Consider the following 15,364-nt stretch of genomic DNA (forward strand, 5'->3'; position numbering starts at 1 on the left):
CCCTTTTCATCAGTCATCTTCAAGCAGCTTGGCCTCTACTTGGTCTCCTGGAAAAACACAAACGTCATTCATCACCTGTTTACACCCCGGAGGAAAGAATGTCACATTATTTTTCATCTTGCCAGGAGTTAAATAAACCTTTACCTCCAAGACTTTATTAATTATATAATCTTTCTTAAGTAATTCTCACAAATGTATTACAGGTCCTTTTCAAAAAATTAGCATATTGTGATAAAGTTCATTATTTTCTGTAATGTACTGATAAACATTAGACTTTCATATATTTTAGATTCATTACACACAACTGAAGTAGTTCAAGCCTTTTATTGTTTTAATATTGATGATTTTGGCATACAGCTCATGAAAACCCAAAATTCCTATCTCAAAAAATTAGCATATTTCATCCGACCAATAAAAGAAGTGTTTTTAATACAAAAAAAAAAAAAAAAAAAAGTCAACCTTCAAATAATTATGTTCAGTTATGCACTCAATACTTGGTCGGGAATCCTTTTGCAGAAATGACTGCTTCAATGCGGCGTGGCATGGAGGCAATCAGCCTGTGGCACTGCTGAGGTGTTATGGAGGCCCAGGATGCTTCGATAGCGGCCTTAAGCTCATCCAGAGTGGTGGGTCTTGCGTCTCTCAACTTTCTCTTCACAATATCCCACAGATTCTCTATGGGGTTCAGGTCAGGAGAGTAGGCGGGCCAATTGAGCACAGTAATACCATGGTCAGTAAACCATTTACCAGTGGTTTTGGCACTGTGAGCAGGTGCCAGGTCGTGCTGAAAAATGAAATCTTCATCTCCATAAAGCTTTTCAGCAGATGGAAGCATGAAGTGCTCCAAAATCTCCTGATAGCTAGCTGCATTGACCCTGCCCTTGATAAAACACAGTGGACCAACACCAGCATCACTGACTGTGGGTACTTGACACTGGACTTCAGGCATTTTGGCATTTCCCTCTCCCCAGTCTTCCTCCAGACTCTGGCACCTTGATTTCCGAATGACATGCAAAATTTGCTTTCATCCGAAAAAAGTACTTTGGACCACTGAGCAACAGTCCAGTGCTGCTTCTCTGTAGCCCAGGTCAGGCGCTTCTGCCGCTGTTTCTGGTTCAAAAGTGGCTTGACCTGGGGAATGCGGCACCTGTAGCCCATTTCCTGCACACGCCTGTACACGGTGGCTCTGGATGTTTCTACTCCAGACTCAGTCCACTGCTTCCGCAGGTCCCCCAAGGTCTGGAATCGGTCCTTCTCCACAATCTTCCTCAGGGTCCGGTCACCTCTTATCGTTGTGCTGTGTTTTCTGCCACACTTTTTCCTTCCCACAGACTTCCCACTGAGGTGCCTTGATACAGCACTCTGGGAACAGCCTATTCGTTCAGAAATTTCTTTCTGTGTCTTACCCTCTTGCTCGAGGGTGTCAATGATGGCCTTCTGGACAGCAGTCAGGTCGGCAGTCTTACCCATGATTGCGGTTTTGAGTAATGAACCAGGCTGGGAGTTTTTAAAAGCCTCAGGAATCTTTTGCAGGTGTTTAGAGTTAATTAGTTGATTCAGATGATTAGGTTAATAGCTCGTTTAGAGAACCTTTTCATGATATGCTAATTTTTTGAGATTTTTGGGTTTTCATGAGCTGTATGCCAAAATCATCAATATTAAAACAATAAAAGGCTTGAACTACTTCAGTTGTGTGTAATGAATCTAAAATATATGAAAGTCTAATGTTTATCAGTACATTACAGAAAATAATGAACTTTATCGCAATATGCTAATTATTTGAAAAGGACCTGTATGTGATGCCATGTGCAAACTTTCTTACTGTGTTTGAGGTAGGAGAGGTAAGTGTCCCATCCCAGGGTAATTATATTCACATAAAGGACACAAAACTTTGGTGGCAAGAAGTAGAAGTTTATCATTTGAGCTGCTGGCCAAACACACCATTTGTTATGAAGCATTGTCAGCAGTGAACTATTGGTTAACCAAGGTTGAACTAAGGACAGATGCTTATCATTGCACACCTTGTAAAACTCCCAGAATTTGTCTCTGAATTCTGCTTGTGCCTCAGACAAAGTGTGACCCTCCATCATACCCATACCTTCATAAATAAATAAATACATAAAATGAATAACAAGCAAGCAGGTGTAGTATTCAGACTTTATTTTGTACATTATAAATCTTAACATTTTGCCTTACCTCTATAAAATTTACACTGAAGAAATAGGCAAATTAAGATTTTGATATTTTGAACAAAATCTCACCCAGTTCTGGATTTATTTGATTAAAATACAGTAAAAACCGTCAATCATTGGAATTTAAAACAACGGTTTTGAATTTTAAGATTTTTTCAAATGTAATTTATTCCTGGCAAAACTGAATTTTTAGCAGCCATAACTCTAGTTTTCAGTGTCACACTGATCCTTAAAAAAAATCATTCTAACGTGCAAACATTTTAAAATAACATTCAAAGAGAAAATTATTTTTAAATTGTAATAATATTAACACAATAATATTTGAGTTTTAACTGTATTTTTAATCAAATAAGTGTAGCCATTTTCTGCATGGACTTTCAAAAATATTAAAAACAAAAATCTTAATTGACAGCTAACGTTAGTGTAGCTGTAATAAATTTGGAGACTTTTGAATGGAAATCAGCAGCAAGATCTCACCTAGAAAGTACCAGGCCCCCAGTGCTGGCGATGCGACCAGCTGATCAGTAAGCACTTTCTTGCAGACATTATTAATGCCGTTGCCTACAAAGTATTTGTCGAGCCATTGGTACCAATAATGCATGAAAGGACCCATAGAGCATCCGACCGCAAACATACAACCTATAGGGGGCGCAACACCGCGAGAGTTAGTAAATCTCGCGTTACTTCTCATGACAGGATATTCACACGATGCCATTTAAAAATAAAAGTTTTATGTAATCACCCAATATCACATGCATTACAAAAATGAGCTCATTTTAACACGCCAAACTTTATTTGGTAAAATGATTTGCTCATTTGTCCCCTGTACGCGTCCAGTCACGTGCTCGGCCGGGTGTCCTCCGCCGCGTCTCGCGCGTCTGCTGGAGGAAATCTCCTGCTGCCAACATCCCTCCACAGCTCACCGTGTTTGTCACGATCAGAAATCTGCCTCTTAAAAGCGGCTTCCAGTAACCGGCGGTCCTTACTCTGACGAAATATCACGTTTAGGCCGATTTAACTTGAATTCCGATCGATCAGCGCTTGGCGACTTCATTCGCAACTTCTGTCCGTTTGCTCCAGGATAAATGGCATAAGATATATTGTAAATACTGAAAACTTAAAATTGAAAGGAACGCATCTTCCTCAATACTCTCAGATATATAGATATATAAAACTTAGAGTTGTTCCGATATCCCCAAATTGTCCTTTGCCTAACTTAAGCTACAATTATTTGTCCAACACAGTTTCATCTTCAGAGTTCATTCATATAACCAGCGGAGCCGGTGACCCCACGTGCGTAGTGGCGTTGCGCTCAACAACATCAAGATTGCGTCAACGTGCGCAGAACAACGCCGCCACAGCAGCTTGACCCAATCAATGCTTTTGTCCCGTTTGATTACAGATTACTTTTTACTGGACTACATTTCATCAATAAAAGTTTTTTTTTTTTGCCTTTAACACTTAAGAACATTAAAAATGTAGTACTTTGTTGTACTCAAGTAAATCTTTCAATTACTTTTACTTGAGTAAAATAAGAAAGTACTAGATTTCTAATGTAATTAAGTATTAAATGATTTTTAATATGAAATGTAGAGCAGTAAAAAGTACAATATTATGCTTTGGAAAGTTGTGAAGTAAAGTTTTAATCTGATAAAGTACAGACACTTGAAAAGTACTTTTAAAGAGGAGTAAAAATACTTCACTGTCTGCCTCTGCGTTTGAAAACAGACTACTATTTATTATTAGTTTAGCTGTTATATTTGAAACCCAAAGTATTTTCACTTTGTAGGTCAAAATAATGTAGGACTAAAATATGAAACCATTGAAGAAGCATTTCTCATGAGTAAAGTCCTCTTTAGCAATGACTGTTTTCTTAAAAATCATTAACACAACAAGCAATTAAAAAGTAATGGAAATGTGCTTTTGAATTTTATGTATACAAAACGGTTTAAAATGTGACTATAAAAACATGCTTGTCAGCAGTTGTGGTTTGCAGCAGAAACCCATGTTCAAAATTGGGCTTTCATGACAAACATGACAAACCCAAAAAAATTATTTAAAATAAAAAAAACGTTGCAGCATGTATGCACTTGTGTTTCATACATTGTCTCCATTCCTGACACGAGTAGTGGTTATCACAGTGATTGATTAGTTCATGCAGCAACAGTTGGTTTTCTTCTTCAATCCTTGACCACAAGCAGCTGGTTTGCCACCCTATATGAACACAAAGAATGAAGACGTCATGTGACTGACAAGATAAAACACTGAAATGATCATAAACACAAACTAGTTTACAAACAAACCTTGTACAAGCTGCACACAAGACTGAAGAGAGAACTCAGCTTTATCCTGAAGATCATCTGAGTGTTCCTGCAGGAACAACACAGTGCCATTTAATTACCAGCAAACTGATAAAAAAAACTTGCCAAGTAAATAAACAAATACTTGTCCTTACTCCATTAATAGTTATCCAAGGCACATATTCATGAGGGGGTTTCAGAGCATTTGTTTTCAGTGCATTTTGATGCATTAATTTGTTGCCCTCATCTCCCTTCACACACGTCATGACTGAATCCCATGTGGTATCAGGGAAACAGACTCCAAGACACTGAGATAAGAGGTACAGATTAGCATTGCATTGCACCAGGGTTTACAATAAATAATAATAGATGAGCACTTACGGGCTGGGCAGCTTTCAGCACATCTGCTCCTGACTCCATGCAGAAAATGACTGGAATAGCCTTCGGTCCTAATATATTCAACAGGCAGGTCTGATAGAAAAGATCACAATTACAATACCTCTATTTCAGCTCTAAACAAGATGCCTTCAATCTTCTTTAAAATGCTTTAGGGGTGAAATAAATGGCAAAACCTCACCTCAATCATGTTACAGACATTCACCCTCTCCGTGCTGACAAACGAAGGTATACTTCCCTTGATTTTCTTTCTCCTATTATTATGAACAACATTTTAACATTCATTATTATTTTTGCTTTTACTATGTGTAAAAGAAATTGGTTGCTATTTACACTGTGCAAATAGCGATAGATGCTAGTCATATAATGTGTAAATAGAAGTAACGTGATCACGAGGAAGACTGCACTGAAAACAGAAACAGAAACTGACTATTGGCTGTCCTTCAAAAGTTAAAAGACACCTATTGGAAATTTTCGCCGATTATATATCTGTATCTATCTATATATATTAAAAAACTTAAATGACACTGTATATTTACCAAATGAACTACTAGAATGGCAAGAGTTAATCCCAGCGGGCAACATTTGTGACAAATTACTTTTTGAGTTTGAAGGTTTTCAAAGGAGTTGCATTTTTACATAGTCACCCATAAATGAAAATGTCTTGTTTCTGTGAACTTTATACATATAAACAGTCACATGAACAGAGCTGTTTAACGCCAGTTTGCTGCTCTGAAAAAATATCTGTCAAAACGCTCCATAAAAGGAAACAATGTATTATAAATGCATTTTACAATACATGTAAAATAGTAGTCACTAGACACACAGAACCTGATTGCGTAACTGATTGGTCCACTTTATAAAAGATTTAAAGTCATTACAAAATCAGAATTGACCAGTATAATTTGTTTTTTTGAAACATAGCAGTGTTTATTTTAAATGGTTTATCTTTGCACATTTTTTTTAATTCATGTGACCTCGTAATCTTTAGTTAAAATATTATTTACAGATGCTTGATAATAATAACAAATATTTCTTCTTAATAACCAAGTGAGCAAATTTTCACTTAGTAATTCCCCACTAAGCTACCCTGCACTAAATGGTTTTGGGCATGTGGGTTGCTTCATTTGACTATGCAATGGGTGTAGGGCTGCAACAACTAATCGATAAAATCGATTATTATCGATTATGAAAATCATCGACAACGATTCTCATTATCGATTAATCGGGTCTGCCCACAGTGCACGTCCAACTTCAGCTGGTTAGTCAAATTACGGCACTGAATAATGCATTTCTATGGACAAAATGCATCTAAAAATAGTGGAGGAAACAGAATGAGATTCTGCCGGAGAAGCACGTGATCCAAGCTGCCCAAAACATGATAATTCTTTATTTTAAGCTTTAAGTTAATGCATAAGAGTAATGGCTTGCCCTGTCAGGCGCTTTGACAGATGCGTGTGCGTCCTCAGCGCAAAAACGTTCAGTTTACGGTCATATCCTTATCTATAAATGCCACAAATTCACGCGAGCATATCCATTTTTGCATAAAGGTCCGTCCTGACAGTCTGTGTTAAGTTTAAAATACCGAATGAGCGCCGGCGCGGCGGGTGCGCGCACGCGCGTCAGACGGACAGAACACAGTAGAGAGGGAGACAATTAATAGGCTTTTCAGCGCAAACATATCCATTGTGCTGAATTATCTGTTGTTGAAAGTTAATTTAAGGTTTAAAATAAATTAAAATATTTTATGAGAGTAGGAACTTTAAAGGGATAACAGCGTGTAATTGTCTGTCTGAATATAAACATGAGACGCTCCATAACGGCCTTTTACAGGATAAAGAAATGACGAGGTGACTGTGATCAAAGTAGTTCCTGCAGAACATTACTCTTACCTGTTGGTTAACACTGAGTTTGTGTTTTTATTCGTCTTTATTATTATCTTTATTATTTTAATTTTTAATAGAGGTTTAAACTATATTCAATTTTTACAATGCTTAACAAATTTATGTAAGTTTTTTAACAATGTGTTTATGTAAGGTTTGTGCCACTACTGCTCTAAAGTAACAGTATTGGTGATAACCAAAATCATTTTTCGGCTTTCTGTACTGGTTAGTACTCCAATATGTGTAAGCTCTTTAGTAACAGTAGTAGGCTATTTTTAATGCTATAATATCATTATTGCTGTTATCTATGAAAGAAAACCAGAGCACTTATTTTTTCTTGTATTTTTTATTTGAGTATTTTTTTTTCGCGATACCCAATTGCAGTCAAAAAGTACATAAACAATACCAGCAAGAATGCAAGCTGTTATGAGGCCATTTTTTATTATTATGTCTAATAAATGACAATAACATTTTTAAATTTAAACAAATTTTTGACAAATTTCTAAAATATGTTTTCTCTTTATTATGCTAAGTGGTCTAATAAATTAAGCACTGTATGTTTTCATAGCATTCAGTTGTCACGTTTGTTTGAAGGGCATTGGGCAGAATGTGGAATAGTGTTTTTTTTGGTCAATATTTTTTTAATCCGATTAATCGAAAGAATAATCGGCCAACTAATCGATTATCAAAATAATCGTTAGTTGCAGCCCTAAATGGGTGAAAATTTCCCTTCACTGGGGAAATTGTGAGATTAAATAGGCTAATTCATGAACAGACTGAACAAGGAACTATCACTTTAATTTAGCATCAAACATAGATGTGACCCTAGACCATAAAACCAGTCATAAGGGTCAATTTTTCGAAATTGAGATTTATACATAATCTGAAAGCGGAATAAATAAACTTTCCATTGACGTGTGGTTTGTTAGGATAGGACAATATTTGGCCGAGATACAAGTATTTGAAAATCTGGAATCTGAGGGTGCAAAAAAATATCAAAATATTGAGAAAATCACCTTTAAAGTTGTCCAAATTAAGTTCTAAGCTATACATATTACTAATCAAAAATTAAGTTTTGATATATTTACAGTTGGAAATTTACAAAATATCTTCATCTTTACTTAATGTCCTAATGATTTTTGGCATAAATATCATTTTGACACATTTTGGCTATTGCTACAAAATAATATACCCCAGCAACTTAAGACTGGTTTTATGGTCCAGGGTCACATATTCTTAGGAAGAGCAACATAAAAGTGTTGGAAGCATATTTAAAGATTTAAAACCATCCTGATCCAGCTGCTGGTCAAACAATGAAACATTCTCTAGGTCATTGCTATATTTGCTCAGATTTTTCCACCCCCAGGTAACGCAAGTAAAGACACACGTCAAAGTGTTTGTCAAAAGAAAACAAAGTTTCTGGGCCACGGTACTTTCTGCTGCTTCAGCATGACATTCGCTGTAAAAGCAACAGTTGTTTGGATCACATCAGGCATCACAAGATCAAACTGATGACGACAGACAGGAAGGTGCAATAGACTCAATATCTTTTTATTGTCTTAAAAATAATTCCATCTACCTATTAAAGAGCCATATCTCTGTAATGCTTGTGTACCTGTTTGAGAGACAAACAACACTGATGCAAACTGTACACTGAAAAATCTGCACCCAAAAACAGATTGGAGAGAACAGAAGTAGTAAAAGGAAATAAAAGTATGTACATAGTTTGTGTGCACACACATCCAGTAGAAACATACTGGTTAACAAACAGTGCTCCCCGTCCTCCATGTCTAATGGCATGTGGTGTGCATCTTCAGCAGACTACTTCACACACTACAAGACAGAAAGGTATCATTTAGTTTAAAGAGTTAAAGGATAATTAGTGGTTATGTATGAAAGCTTTTTCCACTGTGGGACAAAAATATAAAAAGGTTTTTCCTCACAATTCTGAGGATAAAATGTCTGAATTGTAAGACATAAACTTGTTTATTTATTTGATCTCTCTCAAGTTTATATCTCACAATTCTGAGGGGAAATAAATTCTAGCAATTGTGAATTTATCTCTCAAAATCCTGTTTTTATTTCCACCATGGAATAAAAAAGTAATTACAAAATGTCACAATTATTACTTTTTCCTCACAGTTGGAAGTATATATCTCAAGTCTGACTTTATATGTCATATTTCCGATCTCACTCAGATATGCCAGAAAAAATGCAGAATTGTGACACAAACTAAGCTTTCATAGTTAGGTCATAACCACTAAGCATGAAAAATTTATTTAATACATTATAATAGAACAAAAACAGAAGTCTATAAAACTTTTGGCCCTGCTGTATCTTGCTTTTCAGTGTATATCTTGTCGTAGAAAGACGGAAGAGGAAAAAAGAACTAGTTCTTGCTCTGACGGAGACTATAGAAGGAAGTTAGAATTCAGTCTATAATTATAACCTTTCAATCTGGGCTTTTATTATTATTATATGTAACTTAAAACTTGAAAAAGAAAAATGTCTGCTATGGAAAAAAAAAAAATCAAAGAAGAATGCTGGCAAACCTGCTCTGGGTCACAGCTGCAACCTAAAAGACCGTATTAAACTTCCTTTTTATTCAGAAGAAAATACGATGTGAGGTGAGGGAGCACTGTTTAAAGTGAACAAAGAATGAAAACAAAATCTTCAAGTTTAAAACAACAGAGGCACAAAAAAGACAAGAGACCCCGTCTAACAGACTCCTTTCAGGACCAGAGAGAGAATGTCTGAAAATACATCTTCTATTTGGTTAATTAGATACTGTAAACATTTGTAACTGTACTGAATGGAAGAGAGATATTCAAGCTAGCTTATCTTTGAATCTTTAAGGTCATTACTTACAATGAGGGAAAAAAAACATTGACATACAATTAGTCTCTCTTTAAAAAGGAGTTAAAGAAAAAAACGACAAAGAACAGACCCAATTCGGCCTGTAACTAAAATGTGTACCTAAACCGATTTCGGTTGCTCATAAAGGCTGTCAAGCTTCATTAATTGTCACGCATAATCACCTCAAGATGTGCTTGTATAGTGCATTTAGAGGCTTTACTCCACTGCTTTATCTCACACAAACTCGTCACATCTGGCTCATTCTCTGTGCTCTCAATGACCCCATGTCAGTCAGTCAGAACATTCAAGGAATCATAACCAGTGTCTCTGTTCTTACTCCACTCCACACCATCATAGCAAAACAACTTCATCCTATCGATATGACAAAACAAACCGGAGTATACCGACAAACAAGCTTATAAAACAAAAGCCTGCCTCATTTTAATGTCTGTGGCAGATTCATAAACGAAAATTAATCGATCTAAAAGGAGGACGTCAAAAGCAAAGGATTCAGGCTAGTTTAAAGTTTCTAGGTTTCAATTAAGTTTTAATTCCAACTTGCCTTTTAAATCGACTAGCTTTCTAGGAAAAAACTGATGCCGTGTATTTCAGTTTTTTTCAGTTGAAATGTAGCTTTAATAAAAAAAAGTCTGTTTATACCACGCTGAATTTCATGATTGGAACAAAAATGCAGTTCAATTTGTCTATTTAGACAAATGCGTAAAAAAAACAGCACAAGTGCTGAATGAAAATGCAATTTCTCTCCATGACAGTAGGTGGCGTTTATGAAAAAGAAAGAAAAACCCCTGCTGTGCTACAGATGCTGTATTGTCTGTAAGTGCCAACAAATCAGTTTGTAATAGCAGTGGCTCTGGGCATGTGACTAAAAAGCCTGAATCTTATTGGTTGGCCAGCTTTATTCGCAGTGCAATAGATAAAGGGATGGTTTAACCAAAAAGCACAATTCTGTCGTCATTTACTCACCCTCAAGTTCCAAACTTGTACGAGTTTCTTTCTTCTGTTGAACACAAAAGATGATATTTCAAAAAATGTTAGTAACTAAAACAGCTAAAAATGGTCATTGACTTCCATAGTATGAATAAAAATACCATGAAGTCAACGGCTACCAGCAGATGTTTGGTTACAAACATTTTTCAAAATACATTCTTTTGTGTTCAACAAAAGAAAGAAATTCATACATGTTTGGAAACAACACGAAAGTGAGTAAATGATGACATTTTTCTATCCCTTTAGAACACCTATCCGTAAAAAAATTCTGTCACATAGACAGCATGCTAATGTTTGTGTCAGCTGTTTAATCAAATTCAAATTGATCTCACTGAATGTCTGTCTTAGTGTAAACAGGCCTGTTGTTAAAATGTTACCTCAAATGAAATGACATCCATGAAAGTGCATACTGGTTAAGACCAAACCTCATTAAAAGCTTAAAAGCTAATGTTAAACACTACAAATAAAGAGGCCATTTCATCATACAGTCTTCCTTATCTTGATGCTCACAATAGACCTGTAATTAGAAAGCGTTTTATTTGAAAGTATGTAACAGAATGCGTTTAATGAACAATAATCACGTAGTTGTGCTTTGAAAGCATTTGATATAATTTAGCACTTGCTTAACTTGGTTGTAGGGCTCAAGGAAGTGAAGCATTCTGTACTGCCCCAATCAAAGGAACGCTCCTCCATGACACATGGGCAGAAGGCACTTTTAAACCACTTCCTCTCCAAGTATGTTTCATTTAAGTACAGTTTCTTAGTAAGCAAACATAAAATTGCTATCTGGTTCTTGGTTGATAAAAATCATTTGATCACTCACTAAAAATATGTTTTTTATCCAGCTGACTGTATGATGTACATAACAGTGTATCATCTGACTATATGAGTCACAGCAAAGCTGAGGTCACAGGATGAAACACTAAGGGGTGTACAGTTACAAAACGCCCAACAAACATTAGGACTCATTTCCTATTACAAACATGACATATTCCACCTGATAAACTCCTCGAAAATCTATAATCATATCCTGGTTTAAATCACAAGAGGGTTTTCCATTCCATTTTTGCTTGTGCCTGTTGAATAACCTGCTTTGCCTCTTTAAACCTTTCTAAGCGAGTGGAAGCTCCTGTGTGCGTTGTTGCTTTGGGATCACCTTCGTTCTGCACTGGATCTTAACAGTTCGCTATAGCTATGCATTATTCTCACGTTACAAGAGTCAAAAATAAAGCACCAGGAAGCACCAATACCAGCCCACAGAAACCATTAAGATGCTAGACTTCCAACTCTGTGGTGTAACATCTCAAAGAAAAGCACACAATTGTTGATGGCTATTTATTCGGACCATGATGACTAGCTTTAAAGAGGCAGAATAGAAGCTAAAAGGACTTCAGTGTCCCTCGAACCACGTCTGATATAAAAAAAAGGTTCGTTTCACATCTTCTATAGGACAACTCACATAAAGAGGAATCTATATGGTTGGCAGAAGCGAACAACCAAACAAATACACAGTGACATAACAGCTAAAAGATTGATTATCAACAGCTGCAACTTTCGGTTAATTCCTCATCCTGTGTACTACAACACCAATCACATGACACTTTCCTCTCTCTTGTGTTGGTACAACAAATACAGAGTAGCTGTGATCTCACCATAATTACTGCAGCTGACTTTGATTGATACGGAAAACTATGGGCTTACAAAAAAAGCCGTACGTTTACTTACGATAATATACTGTGCTTATCTGTTCTCTATGATAAACATAAAAGTTCGGTGTTAGTATAGTTTGCTCCGTATAATGTGCTTAATCATGCTTTATATGTGTCCTGGGCCGTCTCGTGCTGCGGTGCTCATCTAGGCTGCTGTGCGAGGACCGGGTAGGCCAGGGTTACATTCAGTGAGTCGTTGTGCTGGACCAGAGAGGTGTGTTTGTAGTGCAGGACCAAGTCTTTCAAGGAACCATAAAGGTTGTAGGGCTCAGCAAATCCAAAACCGGTGGCTGTCTTGTAAACCACACAATGTTTGATCTCTCCATCCACGCTGTTGGAAAAGAAGAAAATGTGTTAAGCGACAGTGAAATACTAAGGAAGTGCAGGCCACAGCTTGAAATTTTTTGGACAATTCCAGTTCCGGTTCCTCTTAACACTTCTGGTTCCTTAATGGCTCCATTAATTTTTTTTAACGATTTTTTACAATTTTTTTTTAACGATTTAATTTTTTATTAACATTTAGAAAAAAGGAACTGAAAAAATTATATTTTTCAAAACTTGCACAAATAAAATAAATACTGTATGTCCATATAGAACAAACCGATAAAATAAATCATTGGTTTGTAAAAATCGGTTTGCACTAATATATCAGTATACATCAGAGGTTGATCAATATTGAATTCAGCTGATAATGTTTTTAAAGTATAAAAAGGCAATAAAACTGGTAACTGAAAGTAGTAAACTAGTGAATGTGTTAAATAATATTTTAATACTTGCAGCCCAGATGCTAGATAGAGTTTACTGTGTAACCTCTACTTATTACTGTTTACTAGCTGCTCATTCAAAAAGATGAGGGAAATAAAATATGCGCTCTTTCAACCATCTACAATATATTATAATATAAACATCATGAAGTAAACATTGTAACAATTCATCAAGATAATAAAAAATCGCTTGGCATAAATGAGTGGTATTAAGTAATTGTGAACGGTTTTGAAAGTGTCAGCCTGTAGAACGCACATTCTGACTTTGAATTAAATAAACGTGAGAGATAAACATTTCTACGTTTTTTTAACTTGAATGATCAAATAAAGACAGTGATTCCTGTTTTTCCATCCCCAAATTCAGCCTGTTATTTTACCATTTTGTACGTTTTATGGCCTTTAATTTGATCAAACCTATTTTTTTAAAGGACACAGGTGAACTGTGAAATACATTTCAAACAATTTGTGCATTTACAAACACTCTTTAATGTCTTTTTAGAGACGGTGTAAATGTAATCCAATAATGTTAAACAACAATACAAAGAAATCACAAATTGGTCCACAAGTCTTTGTTCGGGAGTCAGACTACTGGATACTGGATGCAAGGTTTCTGAATCACTAAAAGGAACTGACTCATTAGAATCATTTGTTTTGTTTTGAGATTACACAGGTCACGCTGAATGTTTTGTGTTCCAGATTCCGCGTTGCTATTTGATTATCAATGCCATTCGGTTCCATTATTTTTTAAAAAGGAACTGGCTCTGAATAAGAAGCAAACTAGAGCTGCACCAAATGTGATGCTGCATGTGGTGAACAGGGAAGTGCTTCAGTAACTCACACTACAGAGCAGGCGAAGGAGCCCTTCTGAGTCTGGCTCTCTCTGATGAGGAAGGTGCCGTCTCGTTGGCCTTTCAGGAGATCCTCCGCATGTGTGCGCTTTATGTCCCCAACGTACCAGCTGCACTCATCATGATGTGCTTGATCATCATCGTCATCCAACAGAGAATAGAAGCTGAAAGTTCATAAATGGAATGATTACTGTTTTTTTTCTATATTTGATGTACCTGTCAAAAATATCATGATTTTGTTTCAATAATGACTGTGCATTGTGCAATAAGATATATTAGCCTATTAGTATATTTTTGTGGAAAAAACAGTAGTTTAACATACAAAGACAAAGAACTTACTCCTCTGATTCGCTCTTTATACCCAGCCAGTCGTTGATCTTCCTTTGTTTGGTGCCTTTCTGAGTCAACCATCTGCAAAGACAATGTCAGTGCTGTTAACATCAGCAGTAGTTACCAGGGAATAAATAACCAGAGTGCAGTTTCCTGCCACACTTTGCTGAATCTACAGTGTCACAACAAAAGAAATTATATTGTGAGGGATTGTAGGCAGGGGGAGTGAATGTCCACTCTCAATACCGCTACTGAGGTGAGACCCTTAAGGCTCCCCGGGCACCACAGCATGCCGACTGCTCATGGTGTGTGTGTGTTTGTTCACTACTCACTGCTGCGTGTGTGCACTTGGATGGGTTAAATGCAGAGCACAAATTCCGAGTATGGGTTACCATACTTGGCCACACATCACGCCACGTCCTTTCCCTTTCCTTTCCCAATAATTCAAAAACAAGTAACTCGTACGAGCCAGGTCTTTTAATTAATCATTCAAACAAAGTTATGATCAGTCTGATGAATCTACCGGTCAAAAATTGGGGGTCAAATGTTTTGTCATTAAGGATACATTAAATAGACCACATGTCAGAAATTTTGTAATTTTTTGCAAATGTAAATGCCTTTCTTGTAATCTTTCAAATAATTGTTGTTCTATTGAACTTCCCATTCATCAAAGAATCCTGAAAAATGCATCACGGTTTCTACAAAAATATTAAGCAAAGCAAACGTTTTCAACATTGATAATAAATGTTTCTTGTGCCCAAATCTACATATTAGAATGATTTCTGGAGGATCAAGTGACACTGAAGACTGGATTAATGGCCACTAAAAATTCAGCTTCGCCATTGCAGGAATAAATGATTATAAGACACATTAAAAAAGAAAACTTTTATAAATATTGTTACATTATAAATTGGACTTGTAACACATTCAAATATGAAATATTATTGTTTATATTATAGAACACATGAAAACAGAACATTTTAATAAAAATTGTTACAATATAAAGTGAATTAGTAACCCATTCAAATATGAAATTTTATTGTTTATATATATATATATATATATATATATATATATA

General features: G+C 36.0%; 2 protein-coding genes and 1 pseudogene across 3 annotated transcripts in view; all 3 read right to left on the reverse strand.

Annotated features, from left to right (window-relative positions):
- Nucleotides 1-9: 9 nt before the first annotated feature.
- Nucleotides 10-4,306, reverse strand: LOC306845820 (mpv17-like protein 2; the record flags this gene model as incomplete). The annotated part of the gene is made up of 5 exons (XM_079378798.1): nt 10-47; nt 1,823-2,098; nt 2,670-2,831; nt 3,022-3,179; nt 4,296-4,306. 5 exons carry the CDS (start codon nt 4,304-4,306, stop codon nt 10-12), a joined length of 645 nt encoding a protein of 214 aa, XP_079234924.1.
- Nucleotides 4,307-4,340: 34 nt separating this feature from the next.
- Nucleotides 4,341-8,559, reverse strand: LOC306845821 (gamma-interferon-inducible lysosomal thiol reductase-like; annotated as a pseudogene). Its single transcript has 8 exons — nt 8,529-8,559; nt 8,387-8,433; nt 8,205-8,279; nt 5,070-5,142; nt 4,874-4,963; nt 4,648-4,800; nt 4,496-4,562; nt 4,341-4,406 (listed from the first exon to the last, which is right to left on the reverse strand). The product of its transcript is annotated as a gamma-interferon-inducible lysosomal thiol reductase-like (transcript).
- The window catches only part of LOC306845898 (phosphatidylinositol 3-kinase regulatory subunit gamma-like), a 32,156-nt gene continuing 25,093 nt past the window's right edge, over nt 8,302-15,364 (reverse strand). Inside the window, exons 14-16 of the mRNA XM_079378906.1 lie at nt 14,296-14,367; nt 13,947-14,120; nt 8,302-12,675 (exon numbers count right to left, since the gene is read on the reverse strand). Coding sequence (XP_079235032.1) covers nt 12,486-12,675; nt 13,947-14,120; nt 14,296-14,367 — 436 coding nt within the window. The 3' untranslated portion in view covers nt 8,302-12,485. The remainder of the gene's footprint in view (nt 12,676-13,946; nt 14,121-14,295; nt 14,368-15,364) is intronic.

The sequence above is a fragment of the Barbus barbus genome, assembly GCF_936440315.1.
Source record: "Barbus barbus genome assembly, chromosome: 26".
Lineage (NCBI taxonomy): Eukaryota > Metazoa > Chordata > Actinopteri > Cypriniformes > Cyprinidae > Barbus > Barbus barbus.